General features: G+C 44.5%; 1 protein-coding gene across 5 annotated transcripts in view; it reads left to right on the top strand.

Annotated features, from left to right (window-relative positions):
• The first annotated feature begins 1,941 nt into the window (after nucleotides 1–1,941).
• gria3b (glutamate receptor, ionotropic, AMPA 3b) overlaps nucleotides 1,942–16,375 on the top strand; it is an 83,798-nt gene continuing 69,364 nt past the window's right edge. For all 5 annotated transcript variants that reach the window (XR_011602203.1, XM_070963456.1, XM_070963455.1 and 2 more), the window contains exons 1-2: nucleotides 1,942–2,182; nucleotides 2,659–2,817. Coding sequence is in view for 4 of the 5 variants with exons in the window: in XM_070963456.1 (XP_070819557.1) it covers nucleotides 2,104–2,182; nucleotides 2,659–2,817 (238 nt within the window). In the remaining variant the exon portion in view is untranslated. The remainder of the gene's footprint in view (nucleotides 2,183–2,658; nucleotides 2,818–16,375) is intronic.

The raw sequence follows: 16,375 nt of genomic DNA, 5'->3' as shown, positions 1-16,375 counted from the left end.
TTTCGCCCGCTCGAGTAACGCTCCTGTGAGTGTTTTCAAATCCAAAAAGGCATATCATATAATTATTTGTTTTCATATAGATCATATCTGTGGTTTTTTTTTCACACCAAATTGAATTCCTGCAAAGGTTGAGCCTTGAGGATAACACAGCGTGGCCAAAATGTCCTAATTGCAAATAATGCAGCGGAATCATCACCATTTAATATCTATTACATCAAGGCCTTATCTAAACTGCTCGGGCTCCCCTCGTAGCGAATAATGTTTTTTCTTTATGGGTTTTGTTTGAAATGATGCATGATAAGCACAGTTCACACTGAGAAGCAGCATGCACTGCAAATGACCAATTAAATGTCTCTTTCAATTAATTGTTTTACACAAATGTTTTAGCACAGCAGCATCACAGGTGGCCTCTCACTTCCATTAAAGCAATCTTCAGCATTTCACATTCAGGTGTGATGTGATGACAGTTGACTGACCAGGGAAGTCAGCGGGTCACAGTTTGACATTGGTCATTATGACTTCGGCCATTAAGGTCAGGCAACCAACGTCCAATGACTCTGACACAGAGGCAGCGGGGACCACAGAATCAATGTGATGTCATCTCAGATTCATCCCCAGAGAGCCGCTGAGTTGTGGGAGTAGAGATCAACTTTGACCCCGTTTGGAAAGGAAATCCTCCCCTCTGATGGGTCACCACACATCATTACTTGATCAACGCGAATGATCAACGGCATGTCCTCGAACACATGATCACTTGTGATTCAGCTGTGAAATATAATGAATCTTGAACATTAAGTCATTTTCTCTTAACACTGATACCACAGCCCTGTGTCCATCTGTTACTGTATCGTTTATCGGGGCAGAACCTTCTAATTTATAGTGACTGGCCATTCATTCTTCTTTATGATTGGGTTACACGGTGCACACCAGTTTAAAACAGGGCCCGCAGTCTGCCCCATGTTAGAGGGAACTCGGAGCATTGCAGTATCAATAGCCGAAGCCCCAGCCATTTCCAATGCAATTAAAAACTCAATTTTCAAAGCGCTTTGCTGAGGGTGATAAATGGGCCAGTAATCCCTTAATTGTTCTCTCTAAGGCAGAATCACAGGAATGATAGATGCTTCATTGGACACAATGTAAAAGTTAAAGTAAATAAAGGAGATGCAGGTTTTACTCACAGCCCTCAGTCGGTTGATTATGGTCAAGCTTCCAAAGAATGGGTTTTTCTTTTATGTGTTTGTGATTTGTGCTGAGGTAAATAAAACAGTCTTGTTCAGTTACTTTCAGCCTTTTCATGATCACTTTCAGGACCACAGACAGCTCTGTTGGCTCTCTGTCCCTTCCTCCCCTCCACCCTCATCTACCCTGTGCGTGTGTGTACGTTTGTGTGTGTGAGTGTTTTGAACCTTTCATCTTGCAATCATTTGCTGCTTTACCCCTCTCTAACCTTAAAATCGCCACCGTGTTCTCAGCCACGCAGTCCTTTAGCCGAATAGATGAAAAAGACACAACATGGGCACCGGTGAACACAAACTTTTCCGTGAGTGGAGAATGAGCGCTGGTCTCCGTGTTCGTCCCGCGTCCTGCAGCCTCTCCGCGGGTTCTGGAGACATGCAGCTGCTGGAAGCGGCCGTGCTATTCAGAGTCATTGGCCACCTGAGATTGCAGTGTTTCTATTGATTCGGCCAACAGAAGGCTACTATTGACAAGTGCTGCGCTTTTTCCAGGCCGGCGTAATCTAGCGGCTGAGGCTTTTTAATTTAACGTCAGATCAAGTTTGACCAACGTTGGCCCGCCGCGACGGGTCCAATCGGAGTTCAGATCGGCTCCTCCGTCCCCTCCACCACCCCACCTCTTCCCCACCAGCATAACCCTCCCTCCTCTCTCTCTCTCTCTCTCTCTCTCTCTCTCTCTCTCTCTCTCTCTCTCTCTCTTTTAGTTGCTCTGCAGCTGGGCTGCACCTCAATGAACCTAATTGGCGCACAGTGAGCGACCATCATCTTTTCTTTCCACTGGATTTCCATCGCGCCCGGCTTTCATCCAGAACATATGAATTTGCTTAGACACAGCCTTTTAAGGAGTTGAACAGACCGGTCGGAGAAAATGGCACAACGTGTGGTGTTGTTCCTACTGTGGCTCCTTGACAGATCCTTCGCAGGATTTCCTAATCAGATTAATATCGGTAAGTGTTTTGCCGTGTTAGACGGCTGCAGATTGACGCTTTTCTCAGGGTAGATGAGACGCAAGGTTGTAATTTTAAACCAGATTGATCCGTACGGAGCGCCGGAGCTCTGCGCAATGATAGAGACTAACTTGATTTTACAGATGCTGCACGCTTAAAGACGCTGAAAAACTACGTAGATTACAGCTACATGTAGTATTGACTGTGTCATTTTAATCAGTGGCTGAAGATAAGTGGAGTGCATGATAAGGAGGACGGGAGACGGTCAGTTCCCCCCGCTCGACCTGAAGAGTTGCACACAGGCGCTCTGGTCAGAAATGCACGATAGTTCTTTGAAATAGCAATCAGTCTGCTTTATGTTCCAATGGGACGAATGGAGTTCTTCCTCACTGAATATAAGCTGACCGTAGACTCATAAAAAGGCGCAGAGCAGAGTGTGAGAGCGTTGTCTGATCTTTGGTTTTCATCTCTTCAAGGGGGACTGTTCATGCGTTCCACGGTGCAGGAGCACAGCGCGTTCAGGTTCGCTGTCCAACTCTACAACACCAACCAAAACACCACTGAAAAGCCTTTCCACCTCAACTACAACGTCGACAACCTCGAGTCGTCCAACAGCTTTTCAGTCACCCATGCGTGTAAGTGTGCTTCTATTTTCAGCCATGTCCACATTCCACACCGCTTGTGTCCACGCAGAATGAGCAGAATAATTTATGTCCAACTCGTGCAGTTTGGAGCTTATAGAAGCTACATCTCAATCCAGGCGAAGCAGTCAAGTTCATGTCACTTCACCCTGCTTCACAAAGTCTCAATGGGAATGATGTGAACATGTACGAGTACACATTTAGCTAATGCACAGTGTTCTTCCCATATTTATCCTGCTTAGTTTTCTTGCAAATGAATTCACCCTTTAAAAATATATATATATATATTTTTTTTTACAAATAATAGCAGTAGCTATGGTCGGAATCCACAACACTGCTGCCACATTTCCAGCATTTCTGTCCGTCTTGAGCTCTACAGAGGTGATATTTTATAAATTCATGAATTCCACACTGTAAGACAAGTTCCTTTGGCAGCATGCTGTGTATATGCTGGCCTTGAGAAGAAAATACAGCCAGTTACACAAACCCTGTGTCAAGGAGTCAGCGCTTGAGGAGTTCATGTGTTGTATAGCGGAGCAAACCTGGATGGATGAAGTGGATTTTAAAACTTGAATGTTTGACATCTTTCAGTTTCATCACATAAAACATTCTCATCCAAGGATATCGGCTAGTAGCTATTATATAAAACTAATTTTTTCCATGCCTTTCCTTGGGTCCTGTTATGTGGTTATTGTCCATCCCATTGTGCAGCTGGTACAGTGGGCGATCCATCAAATAATCTCTGTTTTCTTATAACCCCCTTGGCTGCAGTTTCTTGAAATCGGCAGAAACAGAGCGGGCAAAAAGTAGAGGAAATGGAGTCAAGAATGCCATTTTGTGATGCCACTCTAAATGATGGGTTCAGTTTGGCTGAATGGCCGACTTTGGAGACACGCGGCTCAGCCGGACTGGTGCAGTTGAGTCCCTCTAACCCCTGTGTGGCACGGCCATAATGGCCCCTCTGACTCTCCTTGTGCCAGAGCCTCCCTGCCTGCTCCATCCTCCTGATTCCCCCCTGTGTTACAGAGCATCTCCCCCAGCATTGCAGAGTCAGCTCATTAGCACCCAGCCCTCATAGCACCTCACCGTGCTGTCATTGGGTGAAAGGGGGGAAAAAAATCCATAGCTCCCCAACCAACGGCAGCAAATGAGTCGGGCTCAGACCTGCAGAGGAGGTGGGTCTGAGCAGTAAGGGGGATGAAGAAGAGCGTCATATCACAGGCTGCAGAACTGCAAGTGCCCTAACGAAGGCATCCATAAGACACAATAAGCAAATGAGAGTGAATAAATAATAGATAGTGCCATGCAATTTCACGCATGTTGAAGAGGAAGGGAAGCATAGGAGAAAAAGACTTGATATCAGAATCTAATTAAATTCAGGGGCAGACAGAGCTTTAGTGAGAGGAAGGGGATCCTGTGGGAGCAGTGGCCCCGTTTCTTGTTTCTTGCTGCCACGTCTTAGCATCTCTCCATCAAGAGCACTGTCTCAGGACTGCCTTGAACTTCAGATACAAGAAAACTGTGAGCTTTTAATGATGCAAAGCAACCAGTGCTTAAAAGAAACTGATTGTTCAGTGATGCAGAAATACGAGAGCGATTGTCAAATGTCATTAGAATGTTTGGTGAGAGCATCGCTTTTGCTTTGATGTGCACATTAATAATCTGCTCGGCTAGAAATTCCTCTTCTGTGCTGAATGTGTAGCTGCTACATTATAAAGGAAAGAAGTTTTACACTTAACACGCTGAGAGTCCTCCATATAATTGTAAAAATGTAAAATGATAAACAAACTTTGAGCAAAGACTGCCCTGAAAACAGTCAGCAACGCAGGTTTCTCTCCAATCTGGTTTGTGTAATGTATGATCTGAGACCATTTTAAAGGTAGTGCCCTGAGACTCTTGTCAAGCTGAGCTCGCAAATCGCAGACAGCTCATGCTGAGCTCATAACGGTCCACAAGCACCTCAGATTGTCTCTACCAATGTAGTGAACAAAACAGAGACGATGGTTATTAAATATCACTTGTCTGCTGACTTCCAGGCCTTTGAGGCTTTGCCTCTGGTGAGTGAGGACCTCCTGTGCTCTGAGTTTTAGATTTGTCAGCGCTGTAGTTTGTTCTGCAAACTGTCACAATTATTTAGTGGACATTCAAATTCCCTCTGTCATCGATAGCCCCGTGTTGGTGACTCAGACCTTTGTCAGCACTAACACACATCTATTTTATGATCGGGCAAAGTAAGATTGCACAAAAGTGGCGTTTATGTGGGTTTGGGGAGTAAATCTATTTTGAGCCAAGCTTCATTGCTTTGATCAAGATGAGATCTGGCTGCCTCGGGCCTTGCAGAGTCATTGAAATGACAGCATTTGTTTTTTTGGTTTTTTTTTTTCTCTCGTTCGGACTCCTCTTTTCTTGAAGCTGACGTTTTGCTTTAACGTGCATTCTCCCTTTACTCTGGGACACACTGCCAAAGCCCTCTTCTCTGACTCATCGTGTAGATTGCTCCCCCTCATTTGCTGTACATCCTTTAAACGTAATAGAGGCCGAGGAACAAGAGGACCTGCATACAGTAATTCAGGTTAAACTTGCATAGAGTTTACTTTGCTTTTTAGAAACAGAATATGGAAACGATGAAGGCACAGTCATGTGTCAGAAGAATTTCTTTCAAGTCAGTTTAAAGCTTTATTCTATTAATTGAATTAGTGACCGCTAGCAAAACAAAGTGTGGCTTCAGTAATCCTTAAGGCTTGGCTTTGTACTGCAGAGGCATGGTGTGTGCTTTGGTGGCAAGACTGTTGTTGCTTTGAAGTGACATCAGAAATTGTGAAATGTGTAATTACGAGTGCCGGGTCCATAATCGCAGTGGGAGCTAGGAGTCAGGTATGCTCACACAGAAGGAGTAGTTCAAAGCAAAGGGTATGCGTTTAAAGAAAGCACAGCAGACAGCATTAACGTTCCTGATGGTCATGGCTAGCCAACTTAATGACATCGGCATCCTTTTCTCTCCTGTTTACCCTTCTTCTCCTTCCCTACCTGTGGCGACAAAAACATCAGCCCCCCCTCCGCCTCTCCTTGCCATGCTATTTACTAGATTACTCGCCTTGATTCCTGTTAAAGGAAAATTTTGCAATGCTTGGCTTTTGAATCTCATCTCCCTATTCCTCATTTCTCATTCTGTCATTAAGCTAATGGTCTGTGTCCCCTCTGCCAGCCTTTTTACATGTGCCTACCCCTCTTTTATTGAATCCTTCAGGTCCTTAAACCCTGGCAGTAGCAGATGCTTCTTTGGCTGCACTGTTCTCCCACCGCTGTTAGCTACTGTAGAAGAAACAGTTTTGTTCCAATAGTGTGGGGAAAAAAGACAGGATAAAAGAAGTTGCTTTGAGTGTGTTCGTCATATCCAAAGGCAAGGAAAAGGAGGGGCAAGAGCAAAAAGCAGAGTGATTGTAAGGTGACATGTGTCTTACTGTAAATCAAACAAAGATGAGGTTAAAGGAATAGTTCGGCATTTTGGGAAATATGCATATTGCTTTCTTGCCAAGTGTTAGATGAGAAAATGAATACTGCTCTTATGTCAGTATAGTGACTATGAAGCTGGGACCCGCCGCTGGTTAGCTTAGCCTTCCAAAAAGACTGGGAACAGGGGAAACAGCTAGCCTGGTTGCTTGAAAGGTAACAAAGTGTGTCTACCAGCACCTCTAAAGCCCACTAATTAACGTATTATATCTCATTTCTTTGATCCATACAAAAAGCGGAAGTGTATAACTGACAATTTTAGAAAAAATATCATTTTACAGGTGGCAGGGATTATTTCTTGGTCAGGCAACCAGACGAGATTCCAAGAAGTTGCTGGTCTCCGCCAAGAAATAACCCTGTACATAACCCCCCCGCAATCTCTTTATACTTTGGTTTTTATATGGATTAAACAAACAAAATGCAATGTGTTAATTATTGAACTTTGGTGCTGCTAGGTGGTTTTGAAGCCTTTGGATGGAGCCAGGCTAGCTTTTCCACCTTGTTTCCAGTCTTTCCGCTAAGATAAGCTAACCAGCAGTTGGCTCTAGATTCATATTTACAGTAGTCTACAGGCAGGAGAGTCTATCAATCTTCTCATCTAACTCTTGGCAACAAGTTGAAGCAGTGCATTTCCCAAAATGTCAAACTATTCCTTTAACACTGCTTCAACTGAATAGAAGTTATCTTTCGTGACGCTAGAGGTTCCTGTTGCTGTGCTGTCAGTGTGACGTGGCGTGCAGAAAATGATTTATTGCATGTAATTGTGGGCTGCGTTCTGACCGGATGTTGGATTCCACTTGCTGCAGGGTGATCTACGGCGATTATGTGTGAGCCGCGTCATCCTGCGAACAGCATCAGGATCAGAGAGTGTGCAGAGCTCATTAAGACTCATGGCATTTCATGTCAAAGTTGGGAAGAAAACACCGGCAGATGCTTGTATTTACATGGATGTGGGACATAAACATCATTGATTAGGATTATCATAAACACTGAATAACATTGTAATTTTTGTCTAGACAGAGCGCATCCTTAGAAACATCTTCACTGACCTTTACGCCCACCCAGAGAGTGCTAGCTCTGCACATGTTGCCCAGACACACTAACAGTCTCTTTACACCAACGGCCTACACTATGACTGAACACATGTGGCAAATGGCATATGTTGTGAGGCACAGACGAAAGGACCCTTACCAAATCTCAGTGTGTATTGTTGAGTATAGCTTTTGGGGCTGTTATTGTTGGTGGTGGTGGTGTGTGAAAAGATGGTAAACAAAGCGACAAGGCAGACATGTTTTTGCAGACAGGCTATGGTCGAGAGAAGCTCCTCAGGTAATTGTAGTAGTGCCACACTTCTTCTTCTTGCAGGCTGTAACTCAGCTTGAAAGGTGTGACCGGGGAAACATGGCAGGGGAAGCTGGGAAAGCTCGGGGGTGGGGGGTGGGGTGAGTGGTGGGAGGATAGAGACAGAGACTGCAGTAAGAGAAAGCGAGAGGAAAAAGAATTTGATTAAAGAATGTTTTAGAGCTTTCTTATATAGAGAGTAATAAGTGTGTGACTGAGAGACTTCTCCAGGCTATGGGGGTTGTACCGGGACATGCCATCACAGTCCAGCTGTGTTGGAGGCACAGATGGAGGTTTGTTTATGGCATGTGCATATGCATGCGTGTGTGCGCACATATGCACAGAGTCACACACACAGACACTGTAGGCATATGCGGTCACACATGCATAGACAGACACATCCTGTCTCCGTCTTCACATTTGTCACTGACTAAATCTCACTGTTTTGTACGAAAACTCCCATGACCCACTTCATCTTTCATCTAAAGTAAAGGTCATAGTAAAAGATATTGCTGGCTCACCCCACGTCTCTTTGTGCAACCAACTGACACAATTTTTGAAAGTACCATTTTTGAAATAGATGCAGGCTAGGATTTATGTCAAATGGAAAGACTAAAGGAGCATCGAGCGTATTTGATAAGTGCCATGACAGTGCGAAAGCCTCTGAGAGGAACATGAGCCGCCATACTGTAATGCTGCGATTTCGAGGCCAGCGGGCCGGGCGTGGTCTCAGAGGCATGTCGAGGGCCTCAGTCAGATGAGCGGTACAGTAACGGGCCTGGGTGAGGTTACATGCTCTGGGAACTGCAAGGCCTCTGAGAGGGGGGCAGGAGGGGTTGACTGGCAGATCGAAAAGGATGAGGCAGAGAAAGGGTGGAGTTTTTGTCAAGTACAGTTGCATGTTATAATCTGATTCAAGCTTAAAAATGTCTGGCAGAGTTATTATCATTGTTTCTTTAGGGACACTTCTACTGAATTAATTTCCATAAAAGTAATATTAATTGTTACCACAAGTGTTAGAGTAATTGCTTCTACATTTAGAGCAAAATACTGCGTGTCTCGCTGAGATTGACTCCTGATGAAATACTAATAACATTTTATATGATTTCTTGAAGTCTTACTGGCACGATAACGATCCCTGCTGCAGTTTGTGGTGGTCACATGAGGTTAAAGGTTTTTCCATATAGCAAACACACGAAAGGCTGGAAAAATTCCAAAAGCCAAACCTCCAAAGGGAACATTATTTTGACCCAATTTTTGGTCATGAAATGCCCTCCGCTGTATTTTTATTATTTATTTATTTATTTATCCTACAGTCAGGCGCGCAGCTGAAGCAGTAATTAGATTCAGAATAGAAAACATAGAACACACTCTATGGCTGATTCAACACAATGAATTTTTAATCAGAATATCAAAAGATCCTCTTAAACCCAACCTGAGGAGAAGAGTTGCTGTCGAAGTGTTATTTGTCTTGGAATCAATGAGGCTGGCAGATGTTGTTTGATAAAACAACAGCTTTCCTCCCTTGCTGCTGTGGTAGCTTCGTATCTCCATATATCTTTCACAAACACTGGGCTTTTGGCCATCTCAGCAGCTATGGAAAATAAAAAGCACATAGGACAGAGGCAGACTGTTGATTTGGAAAGTCAGTAAATGGCAACATAGATTTATGTTGGTACTTTTCAAAGATTTCTCCAGCCCTGGCAGTTAGCAATCTTTTGTGGTGTGGTCAGACCTACTGTGGGGATGTTGGAGTCTTGAATTTCGTATTGATTTCCTTTATTTATCTGCCCGATTTCAGGGGATGTGATAAATTGCAAGTAATAAGAGGGATTAAAGTGAAATGATTATGGACAGTCATGGCATTCTCATTCATCAGAAAGCCTTTCTAACACGTTATTGTTGTGAAATGGTTGTTGTTTGGTTACGTTTAGGCACTAAAATATTGGTTTGGGTTCAAATAAGTCCATTTATGTATGTGACATTGCTTAAGTATGTTATGCAAGTTCACTCATGTACGCAAGTTACAATAACTCAAGGCTGACGTCTGGTTTCAAACGGGACACAAACCCCGGTCTTCAGGATGAACGTCCTGTGTTTTACCCATCCATCGACCCCGATCTCCTTCATACACAGACTTTTTTGCTCTTTATATTAGGTCACCTTGCTCTGAAATTGTTTAAAATTGGGTTGACATTGGAGTTAGCTGAAAGCCTGGTGTAGCTCAGACAGACCCTCGTACCTTGTGTGTCTGTATGAGATGTCAAGGGGCCTGATGAAAAGTCAGTATTTGACTTTCTGGGAATGAGAGCGGTCTGAGATATCATCAACTACAGCCTGCAGTTATTCCACAGCCAACATGGAATTACTGTGTGTAGCAACGTATTAACATGATAACTGATGTTTTTTATGTAATACAGTAGTTGTAGCTGCAGTAGGTCTGACACAAGTATAAAAACAACTGACAGTCGAGCAATAAAAAATCTCATGTTACCGTTAAGCAACGAAGAATAAGTTTGAGAACAATTTGTGCAACAGTGACCCATTTGGGAGCTTTATGGCAAATCCATGAATGAAAGCCGTAGATCAAGCCCCCTTTTTCGTCAGCAGACATGATGCAACATGACATCTATGCTCCGCACATCTGTTCACCACTGCTCAAATAATGGGGCGGTTTCTGAACTATAAGTCAGCAATGACAGGCTAAGTCTGTGTTCTGTTATTGAAGATGATATCAGCACCGTGTTGTGATGAACAAGAGGAGTTGGCTGACCATATAAAAAGCCAGCGATAAACACTACAAGGGACCACACAGGAGGAGGGTGCACAAAATCTTAGTGATGCATTGCAAGAATTCGTCGCTGTGCTCAGCGTGAGGAAAAACTGTTTATGATAGAAAAAGGATGTACATGTGGTGCATTTTAAGTAAAATGAACAGGGGGCAGACTTCTGCTGTGAACTATTCATCTCAGGTGCATCGGGGATATGTCTGCCAGCAGCTCAGCTCCATGTGATGGCTGCTTTCCATTTTGTTTCCTCAATGGGCAAAACCTCTCAAGGAGAATGGGATACGTCATTTGTGGCGGAGATTATTTGTCATCTAAAAAAATGGAATTTACCTTCATGCACCAGTCGTGCAGTGGCAGAGACAGTCAGTAAGGAAGAAGAAAGGAAGAGCGTTTTGAAAACTTGTCACTTGTAAAGATCTCTGACATTGCAGTCAGCATTTTTTACTTCTACTCCCCCTCTCTGTCTCTCTCTCTTTATATATATTTAATCTCTCCCACAAAGCCCATTACAGCTATGTTCCTGCAGCCGTTGCAGTCACACTCAGATAGCTATTGGCCATTCACTAGACTCCCCTACAATACCCATAATCACTGAATCAGTAATCCCCTCCTTGAGCTGGAATAGCACATCCGCATCGTGCCTCATCGGAAGTTGCTGCATTGGCCTGGCTTCACTGGGTCCAAAAGAAAAAGAGGGAACTCTGTAGTCTTCCTCAATAGGAGCTGCTGACTGCACTGTCCTAACCAAGGTCAGACAGCTTATGAAAGGAAACACTTTTGGGCCTTTTATTATTTCTGAAGAGCCTGGAGAAAAGCATTAATTTGCACCTATGTTCTGTCTAATCTTCTCGGTCCACTTGGACGGCGTTATTGGCTGTTTATTGTTTTGGTTTCCCTCTGTGTGTGTGTGTGTGTGTGTGTTTGTGTGTGTGTGTGTGTGTGTGTGTGGTGGAGTATAGCTTCTTAGGAAAAGACAGTCAAAAATGAGGAGGACATCAGGGCGGTGTTGTGATGAATACAAAACATCAACAGGGAGTGTCACGAAGCGCTCTCCCAACTAGTAAATATTGGATCACAGTGCTACGAGGCTTCCAGCTTCCAGCTCTCCGTCTGCCGACTGAGCAGATTGATCCGCACGTTTCTGGCCTGTTTCAAAAGAGGCAGTCGCTAGCAGAGCCCTGCCAAAGCTGCATGTCTGTGCAGAAACAAGGGCTCCATCATAACTGATTGCTTGTGACAGTTCACAGTCGCCGGGCCACTGAAGCATCATAACCTTGTGAAACTAGTGTACGGGCACTCTAGCATACAGGCTGAAGGAGAGGAGGGAAAAAATTAATATTAGCATATTCCTTGCAGTGATACAGAGATGCAAATAAGACATGCCGTGCCATGAATAGCCTCTGTGGTTAATATTAAAAATGTCTTATGTAATGAAAGACATAATGCAGACCAACACCTCCGGAGACCGAGTGGATTTATAGACAATTACCGCAACTGTGATTGCAGCTGTAGATTGAAGACCCCAGCAATGTCAGAGCAGGATCCGCTGATGTGCTGGAATGAGCGGTTGATGACACTGAAACAGAAACATCTTCTGGCGGCGCCAGAGGAGCCCACCCAAGCCGCTCAAATCACTTTGTGTTGTCACAGCAACGAGCGCCAATATATTTATATTGTTCACTGATTCACGTAGAACGCGCAAACTTAATCAAATGTGCACAAATGCCGTAAAGAGCGCCTGATATGAAATGGCCATAAATAATGTGCTTGGAATAATTCGGTTGTAGGCGACTGTCAAGCTCCAAGGTGCTTTGACTCATCTGCTGCTGGGTCGTCGGGGAGCCGGACGCCGGTCCTCAGTTTGTCCAACTTAAATTAAGAGGATGCTTCTGTAGGTGTGAAGGAGGAAAACATCTCATTGTGACGCAGTGGTGTGGACTCACTTTACATGTGTCTTACCGCAGTTCTCCTGTCCCTAGTGCTCACTATCCCCATGAGTGAGAATTAAGTGAACATGATGTGCTCGCTCAACCGTCACCCTCCTCTGTTTCTCCCTCCAATGGTTAATTCGGAGAGTGCTGTTGTGTGGCTCTTGCCATTTCACACATGGCTACATAAAACCTGTGGGCGGTTGCTCCCAGGCCGCTGTCCGTGTTTGTGTGTCCATGCATGACTCTGTGATGAAATATTGAAGTGTTCTATCATCGACCATTGGGTCGCCGGCGGCGCGATTCCTGTCCCTTAATTTTATTTTTCCTTCTTTCTTTTATCTCGCTGGCATGGCTTTATTTTGCCCGACATGGCGTGCAGATCAGGAAGGCAAACCTCATCTGGACCCGTGACAGAGCTAATCCATCGCAGCTGCAGAATGAAAAGGCCGTTTGGAGTGAATCCATTCCAAAGGCCTCAATGGGAAGCCTCTCTCAGATGCCTGTGCCCTTTGCAGCCCCGGCGGTGCTAGAATATGATGAAAAAGGACTTGGGAGAGTTCAGTGGCTTAGCTATGTTTATGAGAGAAGGAAATCGTGGAGGAGAGCGGTGCAGTGCTAAAGATGGAGAGATGAAGTGACCGACCGCTGTGTTTGTGTATACCCGTGTGTGTGATGTGCACTGGATTGTAAGCACATAGCACGGCTTTCTTTATCTCTGCATATACCTGCCTTCTATACTGCCCACACTATGCTGCCTGATGATGTGCAGGCATTCAATATCAGACCCACAGTGGCTGTGACGTGGACAGGGGCCAAAAGCAGCCCGATGTCCACTGTGAAATTAACTGACCATAAAGGAGCGTACAATATGTGCGAACATTTGAAGCCAGATAGCACCTTGCTCATTCTGGTGCAAATGGTAGTGAGACTGAATAACATACCTTTCTTAAATATATCGAGGGCACAGAGAAGTCTCAGTTCCCTTCCGTTCTTCTCAACACTTTGCACAATGTCTTTTCCTCCTGCTCATTGTAGTGCTGCTGCTGCTGCCACTGTAGGCCCATCCCTAAGCTGTAAGGGGATAGACTTTGGGCCTTTTATGCATAAAGAAGCTTAAGTTTGGAATTTGCTCTCATGTGGCCGAAGTTTGTGAAAAGTCAGTGAACATTTCATTCCCAATTTCAGGGGTTTGTCTCAGAGTAAAGCTTTTTAGCCCTGGGATGCCCTGTAACTGAATGAAATATTTAGGTATAATGAAGACTCTTGTTGCATGATGAGCTTGCTATTGTAGAAGTTGTGCCGCAGCCACATTATTTACGCAACCCACCGAAGAATGTGATGAGCACAAAATGGAGGGACGATTTAAAAGACCCCTCACAACTAGTGGTGCATTGAGCATTGTTTTTATTAACCCGAGTACTGAGATATTCATTGAGATGAATGAAGGGTTCCTTTTACTCTGGATAACCCTGAAAACATGCTGTTAAAGGAGAACCACAGTTATTTACAACTGTGCTTTCTATGATCTACATCATCACAGGATGGGGAGAAAATATGCTTTTTTGAAATTTATGTCCACCAACCTTCAAATACAAAATCATTATTTCATGGCAAATTTGTCAATTTAGCTTTTTTGGTTTTTATTTTGGTTTTTGGTTTTGCTGATTGGTCTATCCTTTCAGTGCATCTTTATCATGCTGTCATGAGACTGATATCTCTAAACCTGGGACTTATTCTGACTTGGCTACACGGCGGCACAGTGACCATATCAGACAAGATATCAGACTGCCAGCAAATGAGACTGAGATTTTTCCTATTGGTGTTAGTGCCCAGCACATATCCAGACAATGAAAGGTCCTCTGAGAACAAAACGCAGCACATCTTTTCATCTAATGTGAGAAAATTCTCATGTCTCTGTATGAAATGGCTCTAAAGTGAAGCCCCTTGCTGAAAACCTTTATTGGTTTTTGTGGGGAAATTTGCTTTAGAAAAGTAAGGTGAGTGAGACATATTCAAGGGTTTGCGTGCTGGAGACCTGGAATATATAGGATTACAGCTCACTCACTGTCGTCGCCCTCTGTTTTCCATCTCTCTGTCCCTTCTACCTCCAGCATTATAATTCAGGCATGGAGCAGGAGCACTGTCTCAGCAAGGGCACTAATAAGATGAAAAGTGGCACTGGACTCTACATGCTTAACCAGGTCTGGATTAAGGCTGAAAAGGAGACGGAATTCTTTACGTGATGTCTTCAAGGTTAAACAACTGGTCCCATCTCCCGTCCTCATTCACTTATTCCATTATTTCTCGGAGAAAGGCGCAGACCTGGGAGAGACTGGTCCTGGAGAGGTGCTGTTTTAAAATTCAGCCCCGCAATCAAGCTTCACAATGCAAATCCCTCAATGGCTTTGCTCGGTTTGTTTCATCGCCATAGGATATGAATTGTGACATGTAATTTGATTAGTGACACCGGGGGCAAAGGCTTAGTTTACATGCGCAGGAAGTGGACCTCGTGAGAGTGGGAGATAGTCATCCCCTCTTGGTGGCCCTGTGCGCACACCCATGACTTTGCATGTGCAACTAAGCCATGCACGAGACACTCAGATCAGAAATCTCCCTAAAGGACAGAAACAACCAGTCAGGAAGCATTAAACTCAGATGGTTTGCACTCTAACTGGAATATGGAAATTTCAAGACTCATTGCCGTCCTGTCTGGGAGCTGAGGAAAAAGCGAAAATGACAAACAGAAGCTAGTTAAGCAAGCGACACTGAAGAATAGATAGAGTTGATTTATACAGGGGGGCAAGACAAACAAAGCGGCGTTTTGACATTGATGGAAAAATATATGTGGCTGCCACACATCCACAAACTTTGCTCTGGTTTTCCTCTGCCAGGTAATTCCCCTGCTGTGCAGAATTGGATTCAAAACAAGTCAATCGGGTGCGGCAATCTTTTCCTGAAATATCTCCACAAATCTTTCCCCAGGTCGAATAATGTTGAGGCGTCTTCTTAAAGTATTATTTTAATCTCTTTGATATGGCTGAGAGTTTTCTCCTTGTGTCTTTCTTTCTTGAAGGCATCTGTCATGGAGTCCTAAAGTGAACTGTTTCCTCTGATTCAGCAAAGCTAATCTGGCCTGTTTGTTGTGAAGGCAGAACCCCAGACCACTTCTGACAGCAACAGTTTGAATGTTTGCTGTTGTGGTCTGACATGTTGAACTCTGTCTCCCTCGTTCCTCTTCGCAGCTGTCCCGGACGCCCTGCCTCCTCTAGCTCGTCTCGCTCCCAGCACAGAGATGGTGATTAGGCCGTGTGTTAGGACTCGTCGGCACGCCCTCAGCGGCCATCTGCCCCGACGCAATCCGCATCCCTCTTCATCAGAGATCCCCTCGTTCTTCCTCGCTTCACACTCCGTTCTCTTTCTTTTCCACCGTATTCATCTGCAAAGAAGAGCACGCTCCAGGCCCGCAGTGCTGATTGGGAGGATTAGTGGTGTGTGAGGGACTTTGTCACCAGCTTTCTTGGAAATCCAATTACAGAATATCATAAGCCTTACATGTTTCATACTCGGCTGAATCCTCCTTAAAAATGCGCACAGCCACACTCAAAGGGTCAGTGTTAAGCAGCTGTCCTTGCTGTGGACTGTGGTGACATCTTCCTGAAGGTGAGAGGAGTGATCATCTTTGAAAGGAAAGACAAGTCCCGTAGCACTCCTCTTGCCTCTGCATTGCAGCAAATGGTGGACTGCATGAGCCTGTCGGAGACGGGATTGTTATTTGTTCAGCGTGATGGGCCGGTATCTCGGAGCACGGCTCTCGAGGTGAGGCCAGGGCCAAGGGTTTAGGTTTGTTATCTGCCCACATAGATAGTCCTTAATTGCATGTGTCAAGGAAATGACATGCAGCGGATGAGGGCATGCAAAGTGGGATTTCTGCATGTATCGTAGAGTCCTATCAAGCTGATTTTCCCTGGAGTTACCACCAGT

This window comes from Chaetodon trifascialis, chromosome 5 (assembly GCF_039877785.1).
Source record: "Chaetodon trifascialis isolate fChaTrf1 chromosome 5, fChaTrf1.hap1, whole genome shotgun sequence".
In the NCBI taxonomy this organism is placed as follows: Eukaryota; Metazoa; Chordata; class Actinopteri; order Chaetodontiformes; family Chaetodontidae; genus Chaetodon; species Chaetodon trifascialis.
This window is presented reverse-complemented; position numbering and strand designations above follow the sequence as displayed.